The 21,921-nt window shown below is 37.8% G+C and overlaps 2 protein-coding genes across 6 annotated transcripts in view; one reads left to right on the top strand and one right to left on the bottom strand.

The window, feature by feature from the left end:
* Nucleotides 1-6,437: 6,437 nt before the first annotated feature.
* On the bottom strand, nucleotides 6,438-9,972 carry LOC121368165 (GDNF-inducible zinc finger protein 1-like). 4 transcript variants are annotated; one of them, XM_041492777.1, is made up of 2 exons: nucleotides 9,882-9,972; nucleotides 6,438-8,013 (listed from the first exon to the last, which is right to left on the bottom strand). In XM_041492777.1, the coding sequence occupies exon 2, from the start codon at nucleotides 7,866-7,868 to the stop codon at nucleotides 6,621-6,623; it is 1,248 nt and encodes a 415-aa protein (XP_041348711.1). In that variant the 5' UTR covers nucleotides 7,869-8,013; nucleotides 9,882-9,972; the 3' UTR covers nucleotides 6,438-6,620. The 4 variants fall into 4 exon arrangements, with proteins under 4 accessions (XP_041348711.1, XP_041348712.1, XP_041348714.1 ...); XM_041492778.1 differs by having other exon boundaries at nucleotides 9,855-9,950; XM_041492780.1 differs by lacking the exon at nucleotides 9,882-9,972 and adding an exon at nucleotides 9,719-9,837.
* A 5,434-nt stretch (nucleotides 9,973-15,406) lies between these two features.
* The window catches only part of LOC121368163 (E3 ubiquitin-protein ligase HUWE1-like), a 97,033-nt gene continuing 90,518 nt past the window's right edge, over nucleotides 15,407-21,921 (top strand). For both annotated transcript variants that reach the window (XM_041492776.1, XM_041492775.1), the window contains exons 1-2: nucleotides 15,407-15,489; nucleotides 20,378-20,447. In XM_041492776.1, coding sequence (XP_041348710.1) covers nucleotides 20,403-20,447 — 45 coding nt within the window. In that variant the 5' untranslated portion in view covers nucleotides 15,407-15,489; nucleotides 20,378-20,402. The remainder of the gene's footprint in view (nucleotides 15,490-20,377; nucleotides 20,448-21,921) is intronic.

Here is a 21,921-nt window from a genome sequence, read left to right as displayed (position 1 = left end):
TTACCGCGATGACATTCTCGCTCATCACGTCATTCCTCTGTTCCATAACAACGCCAACATCTCGATTTTTCAGCATGATAATGCCACCTCTCATACAGCTAGACACTGTAAATTTTCTTAGGACAAATAACATTGATTTCATTGATGACTGGCCCGCTAAAAGTTCTGATCTCAACCCCATCGAGCATGTCTGGGATAGTCTGGACAGACGATTGAGGCGTCGTCCCAACCCACCCGCTAACGTCAACGAACTTCGTCAAGCGCTCATTCAGGAATGGAACAATATTCCACAGGCAGAAATCAACACTTTAGTCAATTCTATGCGCCTGCGATGCACTGCAGTGGTCAATTCAAGAGGTGGTCATACCCGTTATTACGTGGGTAAACGATGCATCATGGAACACTCTTTAAACGCACATATAACAATTATTCCCCCGGTTTGTTTTCATCAAGTTATGTTCAAGCAAAGTTTGCGGAAGTTTCTTATTTTATTCAGTATATATACATATATATATATACTACTCAAAAGAATTTAAGGGTCAGACGATATTTTCGATATTATTTTCTGAATGTCAATTATATTAGCTAGACCATAATGTCACACATGGTATTGTTCCATTTTGATGAAAGTGGGTCTAAGCAACCCATAAATGAATTAAAATCCAGTCATTGACACTGTCGACTAGTTCTAATGGCGAAAACATGCTTACATTTGCACGTAAATTAGGGCGAAAGCGAAAGGTCTGCTAAGTGCCCATAACTTGCTTTTTCACAAAGCGCTTCATTTGCACGCTTTGCACGTGTATTCCATGTTCCCAATGCTGAATTTCCGTATAATTGGAGCTTGCGTTTGTGTACGGTGCACTCCAAATTCGACAATGGTACGACTTCAACTGACTATCGAAGATCGAGGAAGGGCTATTGCTTGGCTTCAGGATGGCAATACGCAAAGAAATGTTGCTCTGAGACTTGGTGTCAGTCAGAGTGTCGTTGGCCGACTGTGGCAACAGTACCAAGCAACGAATTCTGTTCGAAATCGTCCACGTTCGGGAAGACCCCGAAACACTACAAATAGAGAGGACCGCTACATCACCAATATGGCTCTATGTCAACGCACAACCACTGCACGCCGATTACGTGACAATCTGCGTACTGCGACTGGAACTCGAGTGTCTGATCAAACCATACGCAATCGTCTGAGAGCCAATAATCTACGCTGCCGTCGCCAGGCTGTTCGACCACCACTCCTACCACGTCACAGAACGGCCAGACGTCACTGGTGCACGCTTCATCTGCGGTGGCAACGTGTTCAGTGGGGTCGAGTGATGTTCACTGATGAGTCCAGGTTTAGTCTCCAGTTCAACGACGGTCGGGTTCGTGTCTACAGACGTCCTGGAGAGCTCTTCGCTGACGTTAACGTTAGACAACGTCACCGGTTCGGTGGTGGCAGCGTCATGGTGTGGGGCGGCATCTCTATCCACCACAGGACCCACCTCTATGTGGTGGATGGCAATCTGAATGGAATCAGCTATCTGAATGAGATTATCCGGCCGTTGGTTCTCCCAGGCCTTCAGCAGATTGGCAGCGGGGCAGTTCTGCAGGATGACAATGCCAGACCCCACCGCGCCAGGGTGGTAACGGACTTTCTCAGACAAGGTATCGCCAGGATGGATTGGCCAGCATATTCGCCTGACTTGGCCCCAATAGAGAACGCCTGGGATGAATTAGGCAGGAGAGTTCGGGATAACCATGCCCCTCCGGCCAACCTTCATGATCTGGGTCAACTTCTTATGGCAGAGTGGCAGGCCATTCCCCAAGAGTTCTTCAGACGTCTGATCAACAGCATGAGGCAACGATGTCTAGTGTATTAAACGAATGTTCTAATGTGTAAAATCCATGTTTGACAACCTTCAACTTTGACAATATGTCATGTGACTTTCTTGTATACAGTGACGTTTATTTTTTGTTTTTTTGTAAATATGGAACAATAAATAAAAAAATTGGTGTAGTTTACATCATCAATCTAATACACTCTGAAACTTATTTGGTTATAAATTTTTGACCCTTAAATTCTTTTGAGTAGTATATATACATATATACATACATATATACATACATATATATATATATATATATATATATATATATATATATATATATATATATACACCCACACACACACACACACACACACACACACATCGGGTTGCCTTCAAAAACAATAACTTTACTGAAAGTGGAACGGACTAAAACGTACGATTGTAATTTTAATATGTCACACTCATTACTATATGAATATTTGCCACATTATGTGAAAATTGTAAGCCCATAGGTTAAATATTTATACAATAGCAAAAGATTTAAAACTGAAAGTAATAAACCAAATGTGACGACAAAAGCTAAGTGAAATTTGATCAGCCTTTGTTTACGGAGAAAATAAGAGATAAGAGACATGGAAAGAAATCACATTGAAAGAAATCAGAAAATCGATTTCCTCGTGGAAAAAATCCAAAAACCAAAACAAAACACGTTTTAGGGCAGTGTACAAGCATGACGTCGGACACATTGACCATCTTTTCAAGTCAACAAAAGTAGATAAAATTTCACTTAGATTTTGGCGTCTCATTTTGGGTTTTTTATACTTACAATTTGGAATCTGTTGTTATATTTTAACATGACCTATGGGCCCATAATTTTCACTGAATGTACCCAAGCGTATTTTCTGGTAGAACATATCCAAAATCCGCTAATAATATTTATTGTTATTACTATTATTATTATTACTGCTAGTAGTAGTAGTAGTAGTAGTAGTAGTAGTAGCAGTAGTATTTTAATATTTGTTAATATTTTATTTATTTTGTAATTTGTCAAAAATTTTAAAATACTATTTTTTTCTGACAAATAAATTGCTATTGTCAAATGCATAAGTCATGAGTAATGAGTCATGGCTGACTCGATTTAAAAGTTGCACATACAGTTTACAAAAACGCGCATTAAGCTTGAGATATGCTAAAGAAACTATTACCATTGTGGGGGTTTTCGGTATCGTTAATATCATATTTTAGGAATAAAAATAACGCATTATGCATTTTCCCCACAGACAGGAAAGCACATAGCACGACCTTTGTCCAGCTGTGGTGCATTGGTTGGAACTAGAAAAAAAAAACCCCCAATCAGATGAATGAATCCACCAAGGTGGTTCAATCCTGCGACGCAAGCACTTCAAGCGAGCACTCAACCGACTGAGCTAAATACCGCCCCTCATAGCTTAAAATGTAGATCTAGACAACTAAATTTTAGTGTCAAAATTACATAAATGCCATGAATACACACACGCACGTTTTACGGCAGTAAAATGGATCACTGTATTTATAGATGGAAAAAAAAAATTGTAACACTTGTACTGTAAACCAAATTTAATACACTACTACTAGTCTATTAAAACCAAGTCTGCGTAAAAACACAAAGTTGTCATGTGGGATTGAATGCCAGTAATTATGTGTGACTGAATGTAACTAACGTTGATACTATGGAAGAGGGTTCTGATTTTAACTTAAGTTACAACTAACCCTGGCAACCTCTCTACAAACTGCTGCTGAAATGGCAATTTGGGGCTTAAGGATTGGAATGGAGTCCAAATATATATATATATTTTTGTTTTGGTTGCCCGCTCTATTTGCGACCAATTCATTTCATATTTATACTAAAACGCAAAAGAAACGCAGGTTCTCATTAAATTGGATATAAAATATTAAAAAAACAAAACGAAATGAAGATTTCAACATTTATTTTGGAGCTACACCAATTCGGCACACATTGGTGTTGGAAATGTTTGATTGAATTCCTTTTTGGCTATTGTTTCATGTCATAAAGTAGGGTGGGGGTCCATGTTAAAAATGTGAAAGAGACGACCTGTAGCATTGTCAAAGTCAGTATCGCGTGTGACCACCCTGGGCATTCAAACAGGCAGTGCAACGTCTCCTCATTGAGTTGACAAGCCGTTGAAAGAATGCCTGAGGGAGTGAGTTCCATTCATGGACCAATGCTGCCTCCAGCGCCTGCATATTCTGAGGTTGTCCGCGAGCCTGAAGGCGACGTCCGATTTCATCCCAGACGTGTTCGATAGGCGCCATGTCCGGTGATAAGGCTGGCCACGGCAACGTTGGGATGTTGTGCTGAGCCAGCAACGCCTGTGTTGCCCTGGCAGTGTGCGGCCTGGCATTGTCTTGCTGCAGCAAGCGCACACGTGGGTGAGCGGCAAAGAAGGGAACGACGTGATTGTTGATGACGTCATTTTGGTACACGGCGGCATTAACGCGTTGTCTGAACACATGAAGTTGTGTTCTGTGGTTTGAATGAGAACCCACCCCACACCATCACACTACCCCCCCCGCCCCATCGGTCGGCCTGCAGAACGCAGCAGTCGGAGTAACGTTCATGTCGACGTCGCCATACTCGGATTCGGCCATCAGCGTTGGAAAGATTGTAACGGCTCTCATCAGTAAACAGAACTTGTTGCCACTGGCCACGTCGCCATCTTTGATGTTGTTGCGCCCACTGTTGACGTTGTTGGCGGTGCCGAGGGGTCAATATTGGTCCCACATAAGGACGGCGGTTACGGAGTCCTGCTGCCCTCAGACGGCGTCGGACGGTATCGGCGGACACTGGACCACGTGGACCACGCACCTGGTGAGCGGTGTTAGCTGCTGGCAGCATCCGATTCCTAAGGTGGGTCACCCGGATGTACCGGTCTAGGGCTGCGGTTGTCACCCTCGGGCGGCCGGTGCGTGGTCGATCGTTCACAGATCCAGTGATTTGGTGTGACGTTGAGAAAGGCGTGCGATTGTCGAAACATGACATCCCAATTGTCTGGCTACAGCAGTACGGGTCTGTCCGGCTTGCAACATCCCGATGGCCATCCCTCGCTGGAGTTGCGTCAGTCGCGGCATTTTTAAAATGTGATTCTGTTGTGTCACTACTCAAATTGAATTTATGCGATTAAATCCAGGTGTGTAGGCTTTATAAGCATTTCAATGAGTGTGTTTGCACTGGATTCATGATACGGATGATCCAGCACGTGCAAACAACGTGTTTTGAGAATTCGTGACGTCACACAGGTAATGAAATTGACACGCAGGTGGGACTGCGGTGTGGGTGTGTGCCATGTCCTTTAACACAGTTGAGGTTCAATTCCACCAAAGATACTGCTTTACAAAGTGCAATTCTTTCGCATTTTCAGGACCTGCGTTTCTTTTGCGTTTTAGTATAGTTCTGACACAAGTTTTTAATTATTATTTTTTTTTAATTCGAATTGTAAATTTTGTTATTATGATACATAAAAAATGTATATATTTCTTTTCCAATTCAAAATGTAAATTCCATAGCCTTATTACACTACCCCTCACCCGTCTTGGATACATCCACCGGGGAATGTCAGAGAATGTGCCCAAGACAGTCGTGCATGAACCTTCGTTGGATGTACGCACCAGTCAAATGGTTGGTTGATTGATTGGTTGGTTGGTTCCTATTGCAGTCACTATTTGCTGCCGTTACTTATGTGTTCCCTTAATTCTTTCCATTTGTATATTTTATAATGTATAGGTTACCACTGAGCACGCACATTACGGACAACAAAATGTGTAATATGCCCTCACAGCTTCTACTTCCGTAATAGGTTTCTGTGCAGATGCAGTGGAATCGCAACATGATTAATAATAAAGATTGGGCCACACGGCAGTCAATCTACTAAATGAATGTTAAGACTATTCTGTTTACTGACTATCTGATGTCAGCCATCTGGTAAATATGATACAGACTTCAATGAATCCCACTACATTTTCCCCCATATAGCAGTAGGGGATCTTTTATATGCACTTTCCCACAGACGACAACACATATCACGGCCTTTGATAATTACACATATTACGGCCTTTGATAATCAGTCAAACGGTTACATAGTCGTCAAATTATTTTGTTTATCAATATTTCGGTTTGGCAAACTAGAAAAATTAACTTCGTTTTCATCTGAGGGATACAGACTAGCTGCTTAAAATGTTTGCTAACAAATTAGTTACTGGAATTAGCTTATGAGAAACGCAAACGCAACCCATGCAATCTGCCTCTAGTACGTCAACAGGCATGTGACCATGACTTTAAGATGCGTAGCTGCTCAAATCATAATTTATTAGAATATTTAATATCGATCGTAGCGTTATAGATTTGTTTTGTTTGTTTTTTGTGTTTTTTTTACCACATGCCATCGGGATCGCAGACAGTAACTTTTACTGGTCCGAATCCATCGGGCCACCGTATTCTAGAACCTCTGAATATTTGCGTTTGGGAGAACAAGAAGATAGATTCTTACGATAGGTGGCTGAATAATGCAGTGACTGTTAAACAAGTTTATAAGTGTACTGACAAAACATAGTTATTACTGGTGGTTTTAGACGGATACTTTATTATTAAATATTATTAATGATTAAACTCAATGACACTTTTTGCTGTGATAGTTCAGCGAGGTTTTTTGCACACACTGGAATGAGCATAAGGGACACCGGAGTGGTTTCTCGCCGGAATGTAAACACTGATGAGTCTTCAAATTAGTTTTGTCTCTGAATACCTTACCGCACCCAGGAAATGCACATACTACTTTGTCTTTTTCCTTCTGGCTGCCAGCTTCTACGTCCACCCCCATTAAGGTTACGTCTAACTGGTTCAGAATGTACCTTCCGTTTATGATCCCCTAAAGCACCAGCTGTTTTAAAAGCCTTGAAACATGAATTTAGAGAACAAACAAAGGGTTTTTCCTCAGTGTGAATGGATAAGTGACGTTTTAGTGCTGATGTAGAAAAGAATTTTTTCTGACAGTGATAACAGGTCCAGGTTTCACCTCCAGTGTGTTGCTTGGCAATGTGTAGATCTAGCGTCCGCTTCTGTCTACACGTGTAGCTACAGAGAACACACTTAAACAGCTCACGTTGAGGGTTGTGCATTGTGTCAGTGTGATACTTTAATAACCGTTTAGAATTCGACGTGTATGTACATATGTTGCATTGAAATGAAGTATCTAGTAGTAATGTCTTAACTTCAGAGTCAGCATAACCCGATACCATTACTCCATTTGAGTTTGATTTTATGTTTGTATCAGACTCAGACATAATAGCTGTATCCATGTGATTGGTCATCCGATTATGAACAGATGTGTTGCTTTGAACAAGTGCACTCTTGACAGAAAATATATCTCTCTCATCACACACATTTTTCGCAACAATCATGTCATCTTCCATGATTCTGTCAACAATGATATCTGGACCAACTGCATCTTTTCCAGCTGATGTGTTTGCAAAACGTTTGTCAGACAGCAAAGTTACTTTTACTGTGGAATCTGGTGTGTCTACAAGGACAGCTGTGGATTTTTTTATTTTAGAATGGCTGTGCTTTCCCATTTTATGTCGAGAGAGCAACTTTGAAGAAGTTGTAGCAAAAGTACAAACATCACAGGTATAACTCTGTCTTACACTGTGTGCTGCCTGCAAATGTTTAAACAATGATGTCTGCTTGCGGAATGTACCGTTACAGAGTGTACAAGAAAAAGAGTCATCCACAGAAACACTGTCATTGCTTGGATTTGGAAAGGATATTGCAAGCTGAATGTTTTCTCCAATAAATTCATGAGACAGATAAAAGTCACTGCAAGGCTGCATGGAAACGCTTCCACCATCTTCTTCACATTCTAGATATAGGTCAACATTGCTTGTGATTGGCAATTCTGTGGAATCTAGATCCGAAGAAAAGCTATTTAGAGCTAAATTGGAATTTTCAAGAATGTCCGCAGTACTGTCAAGAACTGACGGTAGGAATGCATCCATGCCAAGCACTAGCCAAGCTATCCTTCTTTAGCAGGCTGCAAGTCCTGTTGATAATCTAGTCTGGAATCTTCACTGGTGGGTGTATCTGTAGGACTGTCTCAGATCTGCTTCATCAGACACGCCTCAAGATCTGGCTTCACAATACCTATCAATATAATGATAAACATAAGCTGTACATAACTTAACTATATATTAATTAAATCGGGTGTTCTTCTTTAATAATCAAATTAATAACTTGTAAATTATTAAACCAGGATAATAACATTTTGCATCAGGTATCATATGGGTATTACCCATTTGCTGTAAACATTTAAAGTGCGGGTCAAATGCCTTTTAAATTGTGACAGAATAAAAAATGTCATGACAGTGATGTCATAAGATATAAAACAAGAGTTCTAAGTCAAGTTTAATTTTACTTAAAAATATGATTAATGGGTCCTCATTGGCACTGACCTCAGTTCCCTGTTGATCCAGTGTCATTATCATTTTGATAAGATTAAAAATAAAAGAAGCTTGTTTTGTTTAAAGATGCCACTAGAGCACATTGATTAATTAATCATCGGCTATGGGATATCAAACATTTGGTAATTCAGACACGGTCATCAGGGGAAACACGCTACATTATTCCTAATGCAGCAAGGGATCTTTTATATGCACTTTCTCAGGAAAGCACATACCACAGCCTTTAACCAGTTGTGGTACACTGGTTGGAATGAGTTTTGATAAGATATTAATTTTACAGAACTAATCTTGCAAAGTTTTTTTGGAAATTCTGTCAGTATTTGTTTTGCTCACCATCCTTTTTCTTGGGAGTACGCCTAATCCATACCGAGACTTTCCAGTGAAAATAAGTCACAACATAATCTGATAGGTCATCTGCATTTGATAGATGGCATAATACCATTCATTAACAAGTGTCATCGAGGTGAGACAGTGGTGCTTATTGTGCACCAAACATGCACCACCCAAAGTAAAATGTCACATATTTTGTCATGCAATTTCGATTCTGTCACTATTTATAAAGCATTTGCTGATTCACGATTTGCATGGGGTTTTTTTAATACCCATCACACAAATGAATCTAAAAGAAATCAGATTATTTCTTTTCTTTTCTTTATTAGAAAATGAAAATGAAAAATAGAGTTGTCATAAAGATCTGTGCGAGGTTGGTTTTTGGAGACATTTTTTTATAGGGTAGGAGAGGGACATATTTTATTAAATTTTAAATACTAGTACAGGCGGATATTTACATATTTTAAACATCACTGGAAATCCATGTAAACGTTTAAGGACGAGTCTTAATTTTGCTTTGTCAAAACCCTCAACTGGAAGTTTGAGAGCATGAGTTTGACCTGGTTAGGGTAGTTTTAGTCTATAGAGCCCTTGATATAGAGGGATACGAGTTGAACTCTTTTCAGATATGAGTTCGACCCGTAACCCCCTTTCCATGATTATGGTTAGTTTTAGGGTTAGTCTTTAGAGCGTTTTATATAGACTAATAGAGGGATTACGAGTTGGAACTCTTTCCAGGTTCGAGTACTAATCACAGGCGTTCAATGCTTTTGGGCATAAACCATTCAACCTAAAATTTAATAGACCATCTATCACAGCAATTACACGATCCGATATGAAAAATGCATCAGTTTTATTTTATTATTTTTTTTCTTCATATTTTGTCAATGATATTCTCAGTCTACATTAATTGGCTAAAATTAAAATTAATTCTAAGATGTTAAACTTTTACTTTGACCTCGACAGATTTCATATGGCATTAATAAGGATTCTGTTTTTTATTTTTCTCAAAATAAATCTCGAGCATACGCTCGAATGAAATCAGGAATAACCCTCACGGCTCATGTCATATGTTTACGTCAGCCGTACAAATAGCCTTTTACGTATTTTCTTGAGCTACATATTCAATCGCAATTACACACGTATTGACAAAGCCAACCTCCCCACACCACCACCAACAACAAAAAAACCAACCCAAATCTGAAATCATAATGACTTAACAATTTAACCGAAACCAAAACCACATTCGATGCAGAGATACTATGACCCGGAAGCATTTAAAGACATTTCCGTACCAAATGACTCTTGTCTGTAGTCATTTTGACCCAATGCTGGTGGGGGTCCCCATACACTGACAAGAAAAGGCAAAGCAACAGGCCGGGCTTAATATTGTCCATGTTATAAAATCCATCGTGAATTTTATTTATATATGTAGAAAATAACAGTTGTTAAATTACGACTAAATAGTAATAATAACAATACAATTAATAGCCTAATAATCAGAGCCGGTGTAACAGCCAAAAATTTACCCCGCCAAACTATACCCGGGGTTAAAGTGGGCTAGCCTGTTTTATACCCTTAACCCTAACCCTCATTTTGTATTACTAACCTGTATACAAAATAAATAAATAGCTAGATAACAATAATAAACGCTTTAAAAGAAAAGCAACTATTGCTTTCATAAAAATAAAACGATCACAGATTAGTCATTTTAGAAGATATTTCGATATTCTCTAGCCCAAAATAAATAAATTATGATGAAAAAACCAACAACTCTGGACATTGAAATACATATTAGAGAGGTATATTCTGGGCTAGCCTGTTTTATATCCCGGGGTATATTCTGGGCTAGTCCAGTTTATACCCCGGGTACAGTTATATTTTGGGCCATTACACCGGTTTATTCTAGCAGCACATGTAGCACGTACTACGGACCCTGCGTTTCAGGGCACCCCGCGGTGATGTGTACATTTATTTCCCCCAGGCCATTTTTCCCCTCTCCCCGAGGGGGTTGCAAAATATATATCCTGGTAAGGCGGGCCCTGCTGTTTGACATGTATTACATTCAATAATTTAAGACTTGTAGCCTAATGTTTTCATATTATATCTGATGTAATCTGTCCTACGTACGGGAGAGTGGCTTTACTCTGAACTTTCTCTAAAAAATGTAGATAGATGGATAGATAGATAGGTATAGATAGCTAACCCTCACGGCCGTCTTCTATATAGCTACATCTGTGTGAACTAAGAAAGAAGGAAATGTTTTATTTAACGACGCACTCAACACATTTTATTTACGGTTATATGGCGTCAGACATATGGTTAAGGACCACATAGATAATGAGACCCGCTGTCGCCACTTCATGGACTACTCCTTTCGATTAGCAGCAAGGGATCTTTTATATGCACCATCCCATAAACAGGATAGCACATACCACGACCTTTGATGTACCAGTCGTGGTGCATTGGCTGGAGCGAGAAATAGCGCAATGGGCCCACTGACGGGGATCGATCCCAAACCGACCGCACATCAAGTGAGCATTGTACCACTGGGCTACGCCTCGCCCTCAGAACTAAGAAAGAAATGTGTGGACTGTAGTCGACTGGACCTGAGTGCAATAGCAATCCTTGCGAAAAGCAGCTTTGGGTAAGTACAAAGAATGCGGTCCGCAGTACAAATGAAAGAGGTGAAGCGGTCTGAACGATGGAAAACTGTTTAAAAGGCCTTCGTATTATATTTAATATAGATCTATATATACCGAACCAAACTCGCATTCACCATTCGCGCATTTGATCAGTTTCCAAATGTACTGGGAAGTACATAAAAATAATAAAATTAAAAAATACTGTAAACCATGCAATTTAGTAACTTAATGGTGTATTATTATTGTTGCAAGTGGCTTATTTCGATATTTTTATGTTTATTTGTATTAACTAACTATAAAACATGTTTGCAAAATAATATTTGCTGCCACTCAGATTGCAATTTTAAACTGAAAGGTAATCTTTTATTAATTTATTTATAATTTGTACATAAACTATTAATACTTTATAAGTAACACGTCCCCGTAAATTAAATGGAAACTGTAACCAACATAATGAAATATATAACTTTCCCAATTTTGGATTTTCACACTCAGTTTTCAATTCAGTATTTCATTAACGTCTCACCTTTAAAAAAAATATATAATACATGTAATACATCATATTTTAAAAAGTCACTCAACATAGATAAAGTTTGTTTTTTAACGAAACCGCTAGAGCACATTGATTTATTAATTGGTAATTTTGACATATAGTCTTAGAGAGGTGTCACGGAGATCCTATAATACCCGTAACTGAATAAAACACGATTATCCAAATCTCTCTCCTAACTGTATATCTATTAGATCGCTCTGTAACAGGCAGTTATACACGCTGGCTCGTCTAGGTATGATCAGAGATACGATCTTATATAAAGTATATATTATTATAGCACGTTTAGTTCACTGGAAAACACAACAAAAACACAATACACTTTGGAATCTGTATTAACCTACGCTGACAAATGTACTGCCGCAGTAGTTAATTAACAACAACAAATAATAACAACCCAGAACTGATCACTTAATTAGTTAATCTCTAGGTGTCTAGTTTACACAATATGCTAATCACTTCACCGTGACACAACACCCACACGTGTGATAATTGAGAAACGCTTCCAGGAGAACTTAATTAATAAAGGAATTACAACTATATTCCTAACTGGTTAATTTTTAATTATCCCTTACTACTCGTTCAGTAACGTGTGATAATTGAGAAACGCTTCCAGGGGAACTTAATTAATAAAGGAATTACAACTCTATTCCTAACTGGTTAATTTTTAATTAACCCTTACTACTCATTCAGTAACCTTGTAACACAGAATTAATACTGGTACCTATCACAATAAAGACAATAACCTACAGTTTACCTAGGTCCTCTAGAATGACTGGCTAAGCCTTAATAATTATTTAGAACAGTGAGCCTACAGTATATTGCGTCAGATGACCGGCAGCACCGTCTAAATAATATTGGTATAATACAGTATTAAAATATTTAAAGTCACATCAATCACATCAAGGTTATACACAGAGCAGAAATAATATTTACCAGTCCAGACGGACTAACATTCGCCCTGGAAGCCTTCCTATGTTTCTCGCCGATATCTCTAAAACCCTAGCTATTTATCACAAAAACCGAATATCGCCTGGGGGCACAACGCGGTACCTCACGTATCATGAGATATTTCCCCAATTCCCAGAGACGCATTTTTCTCTTAGAAGACCAGACTGGCTGTCGCCATTCCGCGAGCAATCCCCTGGTCATAAACAGCACTACCGGAGTTATTACGTAACTACTGGCCACATGGCCTCCACATCTGGACTGGGTGTGTATTAGAAAAAGCTCGACGACCGTCGCGAGGACGTATTACGTAACAAGGTGCCCACCTGGGCTTAAGTGCATATTGGAACTGCACACGGCCCTCTAATACAATTAATATCGCCACAGGCGAAAACAAAATTAAGAGCATGTCCCGTCACAAGAGGAAACCCGCTACATTTTTCCATTAGTAGCAAGGGATCTTTTATATGCACCATTTCACAGACAGGCTAGCACATACCACGGCCTTTGATATACCAGGTGTGGTGTACTGGCTGGAACGAGAAATAGCCCAATGGGCCCACCGACGGGGATCGATCCCAAACCGACCGCGCATCAAGCTACGTCCCGCCCCTCACATAGTTATCAGAAAGAAAGAAAGAAATGTTTTATTTAACGACGCACTCAACACCTTTTATTTACGGTTATATGGCGTGAGACATATGGTTAAAGGACCACACAGATTTTTCGAGGAAACCCGCTGTCGCCACTACATGGGCACCTCTTTCCGATTAGCAGCAAAGGATCTTTTATTTGCGCTTCCCACAGGCAGGATAGCACAAACCATGGCCTTTGTTGAACCAGTTATGGATCACTGGTCGGTGCAAGTGGTTTACGCCTACCCATTGAGCCTTGCGGAGCACTCACTCACGGTTTGGAGTCGGTATCTGGATTAAAAATCCCATGCCTCGACTGGGATCTGAACCCAGCACCTACCAGCCTGTAGACCGATGGCCTAACCACTACGCCACCGAGGCCGGTCAGAGTTATCAGAGACGAGATACATTATTAAAAATAACCAGTAAGCAATAAATTGCTAATCCACGGACGATTCATCCACTGAAAATTCGTCCACTGAGGAACTCAAGACGATTCGTTCACTACAAAAAATCAGTTCCGGACGATTCGTACACTGGGTTTTTATTTCCCCAGTACATTTCGTCCACGGACTAAATAATGTGTACTACATGGGGGCGAAATAAATTATTAGATATATTTTACCCAGTATTTTTTTCTGTTTGCTTTACTAATTAAGTGTACAGGTGTCCTCTATTGTGATATTGTGAAGTAATTAGCAATGCAGGCTCATTACTGCTTAAGCTTGTTTCACCGGTAAACGGACAAAACCCCACCCGGAAAAAACCCCACTGGATAAAACCCCACTGGAAAAAACCCCACTCGGACATAACCCCACACAGAAAAAAACCCGATTGGGTTTTTTTCCAGTGGGGTTTTATCCTGGATTCTGTTTCACCAAGTTGGATCCAGTAGCGTCTAAAACAACATGCCTTATTTCAAAGCTGCACCGCTAACTACCTGTATGTTACATGTCGTAGGATGTTTTTAGTACAATATGCCCAATAAAGATAATCTTTAGCCCTTCCCTAAAGTTAAATATGTTAACTTTTGAATGACATTTGTTGTTTTGTTGAATTGTTTTTTAATGTACATTTAATTAAATTGGTATTGAAGACAACGAGTTTTTATTTTTATTTCGAGGTTATTAGGCATATGGGGATAACATGTGACGAGGGAGGGTACATTAGATAGAATTTACGCCATTGAAGGAGAACATGACATATGGGGGGGGGGGGGGGTGATAAAATCTTCCGACGCTGAGGCTTGCATTACCTATTTACCACATCGTGACATGTGAGATAATGTACGAGCGAGTGGACAAATCGTCCGCATGATAATGAATACAAACAGTTAATAAAAACTGGATATTAATGTTGAATTCTAAACTCTGTTTTACTTTTTTGTTTATAGTATACCACAAAATAATGTTAAGAAACGAGTACAATGTCAAAGAAATAACTATTAATATGTTTGAAAAAAATGCAGTCATCGAGTGGACGAATTGTCCGAGGTGAGTGGACGAATCGTCTGGTGGACGAATCGTCTGTGGACGAATTGTCCAGTGGACGAATCGTCTGTGGACGAATTGTCCAGTGGACGAACCGTCTGGAAAGCAACAAAATTATGTTAATTGCTACTAGGCCTAATTAGTGTGCGCGATTAACTCAACATCTACCAAATTTAGCTGGCAACAGTATTAAGTTTATATTCAATTAAGGTTCAAGCATGTTATGGGTACACATACTTCAGCTATCTAGACTATCTGTCAGGACTGTGGGTTTGTGATTTGTTTTTAGTAGTTTGGGCCTATCAAGTATCGTGCTGATCGTTTAAGATTAAGGTATTTATCTAAGTGGCATAATGAATCACGAAAACAAGACTGAAATGAGGCAATAGTCCTATATATATATATTAATAAAATAATAATACAATGAAATACGGTATCACAACGGCTAGTCACAACATATGTTGGGTCGAACATGTACTGAGAAGGAAACGTCTCGAAAGCGGCGCATCCTGCAACATACGGGCACTAATCAGCCCAAAAAAGATGGCCGCCAAGTTATGCGTGAGTTATGTTTATTGGCAATCAGTTCATTTAGTCTTGTTGCTGACATTAGTTGCGAAAATCCAATAATAACAATGAAATGTCGTGAATTACCCTTCAAACAAGTTATAACTTAACACGGTTCTGTGAAGATGTTTACGTGAAATTAATTTATCGTTTCCGCCATTTTTGATCTGCAACAGTGAATGATGAAAAACTCACACGTTTAACATGTTTATGTATTTTATTTTATTTCTTTTTTATATATATTTTTTCATATACAAGTAAATAAAGAATTATACTATATATTTCATGCAAAGAGATGTCTGGATCGACATTTTAATTTATTTTCTCAAATATATTTCCAAAGAACATTTATTTTTTCAATTAACCACGTGGTATTTTTTTGGTATTTTTTAGCGTTTCATATTAAATAAATAAATAATTGTACGCCTGCTAGATAAGATAATAATCATCACAGGTTTGTAAAAATAACTATTTCAATGTGAACACTTCCCAACGTTCCAGCATTCAGTTCATTCAGGCTTAGGGTTAGTGGTAGTATTAGCATGCACGCAGGAACATTCGGAAGTCTTTCAGCTGCCATTTCAGGGTTTTATCAGCTATGTTTCTAAACATCGATAATCCACACCATTTCCCATGACAAAGGCTATGTCGTTCTTTATTCCCAATTTTGGAGTCCCAAATGTGGCCATAATTTAGCCCGAGTGACTGTAAGATACTAAGAGAGCTAGACAGACATTTGGATATAAATACGCTCTCATTCCAGTCAGAGTTTGCCGATGCTTAGCTGAATGTGGGTGCTGTTGGGTTTCTTTCTGTAGTGTGTGTATTAGTGATTAATATGTGGATTTTTTAAAATCAGTTAACTCGAAAATGATCGATGTAAAAGTATTTGACGTCAAACATAGGATTGTTGTGATATTAGAGCGGAAATCTTTGCCAACTTTTTGGTTGTCGGGAATTGCCAAAAAAATACATAGCTTGGTCTCTGACTGTAATGAGAGTGTATTTATGTCCAAATGTCCGTCTAGCTTTCTTACATTCAGAGTACTCAGGCTATGTCTAGACTAGCCTGAGTACTATCTGTTCGAGAATGAAAATACGGAATTGCTGCCAAGAATTCCTGTTCTAATACAACTAACCCTATGTTTGCAGTTAAGTATTATTACGTTAATAATTTTCGAGTTTGCTGATAAAAATATTTCTCACATTAACCACTAATCAGTGGTTGCAAAATGAAGCGTTATGCGTTGCATGCGACATTTACTACCCTCATTTCCGACAGCTATTTTCGCTACAGTTGCTCAGACTCCAGTTCATATTTTCTTGGTTCTTGTCTGAATGTCTAGCTCGGCTTCTATGGGTTAATTTCTTCAGGAAAACTTTGAGATTCCCACGAATACAGCATCCATTAGTACATTACTATTCATTGCCTTTGTTTTAAAAATATATTTTGTTTTGATTCATGAGCACACACTCAGCCGTAGACCCAGTGATTTTCCGCGATCGCGGAAAACAGACGGAATTCCCATTATTTTGCCCCTCATTATTTGGTATAAAAATATTTATACGAAATACATGCTGACTCATGTTGTCAATGTGACATTCACAGGCAATTCCGGTTTTGCTGAACTGATCAAAGTTTTAATATTATTTTAATAAAGATTTCAAAGTATACATGTAAAACAATAAAGATGTTTTTAAAGTGATCCCCTAATGTGGGATAAAAAAAATTCTGTTCATTTTATTTCCATCTTCATTGAATGAATTGATCGCTTTGATATTGCCAACTGATAAAAAAAAAAGTAGTTTCGTTTTCGGAAAGGTGGTGTATATATTATTTGGCACCCAAGATAAATTATTTTAAATATAAACACAGAGCAGTGATATCTGCCCCAAAATTAAAAGTTTATAATGTTTTATAAAGAATTGCTGAATAAACAGAATGACAGAAAGTAAAATTCATTAGTTATAACCAATTAAATCTGCAATTGAGGACAAAATATCAGACGATAGTTAGTGGAAACAAAAGGCAGAATGACCGGTCTGATCACGTAACACATTTGGCACCAAGTAAGTTGTTTTTCAGTTGGAGATTGCTGAGTAGATAACAAATAAAATGTTTTCATTGCGCAAATAAAATATAACTTTTATTGTGTGTATTGATCTAGAATGGTCCCAATGTTGTTGATAAAAAATGACGAACTCCAACAAAATCTGTCATTACAAAGGATTTTATTCTAAACATGGGATGCCATAATATAATTTAAAAACAATTTTAGACACCATCAAGTAGACCAGTGTGTGCGTGTAACCAGAGGAGTTTCACGAGTAAACATAATCTGACTCCGCTAGCTCTGATTGGTCAGTATGCCAGAGAGTAGTGCACATCAATCATTTCCAGTCACATGGTCTGTGAAGTTCTAACAAACGAAATATTAGTTTTATTCTGTAAGAATAAGTACTTCTAAATTCAGTATTAAAGTACACACTTGATTTGATGCAATCACTTGGTCCAATGAATAGAAATGCAGTACAAATGCTCAGAAGAATGTTGATGTAAAACACTTAAATCATGTTAGAATTATTAACAAGAACATTAGAATGTTATTTACATCAAATCCATAAACAAAGATTACGGTCCATGAACTTTTCTGGGTTTTTTTAAGTCTTTTTAAAAACTTTTTTAACGGAAACCGGCAAAGTTTCCAGTGACCACTTACAAAAAATTATGAAACTAATCGATATTTAACTGACATATGTAATCATTTGATTTAGCAGTAAACTTCATCAGTATGAGTAAACACCCTCCCCTAGCTTATCAGAAGGTCCCTAAATTTCTACAAGCTGGTTTGTTACTGGAGTAAATAGAAAAACATTGCATATTTTCGTCAAGACAATTTTGTGACAATCAGAACTCTTCGCCTGATATATTACGAAAGTTACCGAACTTGCCTTTCAATTTGAAGAGAAGTAACTCCATCAATCAGTTGTTAGAAAAAAATTATAATATAGAACAATTTGATTTATAACAACACCCAATTAGTGTTTGTGATAGTTTTGAAATTTTTTCATGGAAATTGTTGTTATATTAAAAAAAACTGGCAGGTTCAAATTAGAGTCAGTTGGGTAACCGGAAACAAACAATATTTTATGATATTCCCTACGATTACTATATTTTTATTTACTAAGATATTCGAAATTAAATGTATCCCTTCAATTAAAATTCACTCTTTCTGTCCTGGACAGGAGATCTAGTGTAAATCAGAACTCGTGCCCAGAATGGACGTGCCTGAACCTTCAGTGGACATGGGCACGTTGATAGTTTTCCTTCCTTCCTGGTAGGGGTTGACAATTGTTAATATATTCATATATTATAGAAAGAAGATTGCCCAAATTATTTGGGCAACTAATACCATTATTTTTTAATATTTAAAGTAGCCCAAACATGATTTTGTTTGCATTTAGTAATTCTGACCCTTCGCCTGGAAAATAGTTATGGTGCATTTCATAAGTGTGGTACATGTAGATGTGGTCAACAATTTACTCAGGGCCTCTTGTTGGTAAAACAAATATGAAAAATAATAAATCAACATGTAATTACCAAGATTGTAAAAGACTAAGTTCATGGGTCATAGAACAAAACTAATTGAATTTTTTTTATGACTCTTAAAACCTGATTGAAAATCCATCTCTGATTCTGAGCACATAACAGTATTTAAATGCTCTGTTCATAAAACTTGAAAGTGAAAACAAAAAGTGTATTATCAGTGATTGAGATTAAACATTTTGGGCAGTATCCCAGTTGCATACTAACATTTCAGTTTCTAGTATCCCACCTGATAATTTAGTATCCCAATTAAATGAAATTCATAAATAACATTGTAACAAACTTGGATAACACTGTTCTCGTTCCCAGTCTAATGCTACACCGCAATCAAAATTGTGGAATTTGTGAAATTCGCAATCAAACGGAATCAGCAAAAAGATTTGCTGCATCTATTTTTGCGTAATACTGACATAAATAAATATTTAGCAGTAATCTATAATGTTTCTGACATTACTAATGATAAACCTACCTTTATCAATTTTCTGCAGATGTGGAATCAATATCTCAAATAAAATTTGAAGGGAGGAATCTTCCAACAAAACAATAGCGAATTCACGGTTCCCAGTTCATTGCTATGCTGTTATTGCTCCAGTGTAGCATTAGACTGGGTACGAGTAAGGGGAGATATTGCATTAGACCGGGTACGAGCTTAAAAATACTGTTACTTAACTTCACCAGTAAATGACAACTTTAATTGTTTCAGTGAAAAAAACCCTGCAAGATTAAAAAAAACCCCAACATTATATGGTATCCCAGGGGGATACTAGGTTCTTGAAGTCTGTTATCCAAAATTAAATTCTGGTATCCCCGGGATTTCAGGATACCGTTAATCTCGAACAGTGATTATGTGTACATATTGTAACTGATATTGTGGAGATTTCTTGTTACTGCATTTTGTAGAAAGCTAGTTCAAGCTGAATATTATTATTTACTTGTTGATTTGTTGATATTATGTGATGACCAATGTCGGATAAAATTTACCAAACCAACATCGGTGGAGAAAAACATCGTGAGGTAGTGGTGTTTTTTGTTGTTTTTTAAACCCACTAGCTTATCGTGCTACTGGATTTGCTTTTGTCACTAGCCCAGTGTTAAAAAGCACTAGCCCTGGGTGTCAGACTAGCAGATTTGTCGAACTCTGCGTTTGGCCTGCTATTTTATAAAAATAACAGCAGGCCATATTTTACTTTCTATTTTGAGCCCTCTATTAATATACGGTACATATATATATGTCCAAATTAAAAATAAACAAAATAAACTTAATTTACTTTTCAGAATTTAGCATAGTTTCAAAGCCAAAATGAAGATCGACCGAACCAAGCTGAAGAAGTCTTCGACTGAAGTGGTATGTACTGAATTTACTTAATGTCCTTTTGAACGCTCTGGCACAAAAAGAACTTTTATTTTCTTCACGTAAAGCTTAAGATCTATAGTTTAACATTATAGTTTAACATGTACTTTTTATTTTTCTCTAATACAATTATTAAATACTAAGTACAGATGCAGGATTCACAGCTTGAAATAGCAGCCTGCATTGTTTTAAGTTAGTTCATAAATTACAATGAAACAAACTTGAAAAGCACTGTATTTATTACTCAAATGAATTTAAATTAATTCAAATAATTCAAGAAATTGGAGTAATTTTACTTGGAATGTCATTAAAATACAGAAATTTACAAAATAAATAATGAATTAAAAACATATAGGCATGTAGGCTGTAGGGCAACACCACACAATTTAATAGCAACACTATATATCAATCCGTCATTGAGCCATTTTTCAAAACAATTGAGAAAACCCAAACCCAAATTAATAGCAACACTATATCAGTCATTACACTTCAAGTTCACAATTAAATTATGGGATCCAGTTTATGAATTCGGTGATCTTTCGTTGTGGTTAGTTCATGGCTGCTACCTTTTTAAATTGATCTTCCAAGTTGTACAAAAGGCTGAAGTCGTTGCAGCTGTTTTCTTCAAAGTACCGACGGATTCTTTGAAGTAGGTATCTTGCCTTGCCTGCCATTACTGGGATGATGTAGTCGTCGTCGTCATCATCTCCAGTCATAAGATAAGTTGGGTGTTGGTGGTGTTGCTATTGCCGGACAGATCTCATCTTCAGTTGGTAAACTGTCATTCCAACTTATCATCAGTGTTGACAAAGGCATTGAATTTGTCATTTGTCGTGTCAGTGGGTGGTAATAGCTCAGCTTCTTTTGCTTACATTTTTACTCTGTCATCAATGGAAAACCCACCTTTCTTAAAACGGTTTACTTCTGTGCCAGGTTTCACATTTCTCCAAGCCTTCATTAACATGTGGACAGCGTCGAACATGTTGAGTTTCTTTGCATGCTCATTTGCTGTAATGTCTGCTATTCCATCGATGTCTTCAATTATTTTATTGACCACATGAGATTAATGATGACCCTTCAAATGTGTGATAATTCCCTAGTCGCAAGCTGAAACATGTTCATGTTTTCCAACTTGTTAGTTGGAGGATGCATAGTGCAGTTATCCACTAATAAGACCACTTTTCTTCATTGCAATTTCATATCCTTGGTGAACTCTGCAGTCATTTGGTGAATAATTTACCCATCATCCATGCATTCTTGCTGTTTCTTTACATCACAGACAGACCCTTTTACCTAAAAAAATCTAGGATCTTTGCTTTTTCTGATTACCAGAAGTTTTCATTTGTCCCTGTCATGTTGCATGCTACAAGAACAGTTACTCTATCCATTGCCTTTTGCTAATATAGTCTTTCTTTGCTGCCAGTGTTCCACTGGGTAGTAGAGTCGGTCCCGTCTCGTCAGCATTGTA

Source organism: Gigantopelta aegis, chromosome 3, assembly GCF_016097555.1.
Source record: "Gigantopelta aegis isolate Gae_Host chromosome 3, Gae_host_genome, whole genome shotgun sequence".
Taxonomy (NCBI): domain Eukaryota; kingdom Metazoa; phylum Mollusca; class Gastropoda; order Neomphalida; family Peltospiridae; genus Gigantopelta; species Gigantopelta aegis.
The sequence above is the reverse complement of the archived record's forward strand: the minus strand, read 5'-3'. Positions and strand labels throughout refer to the sequence as shown.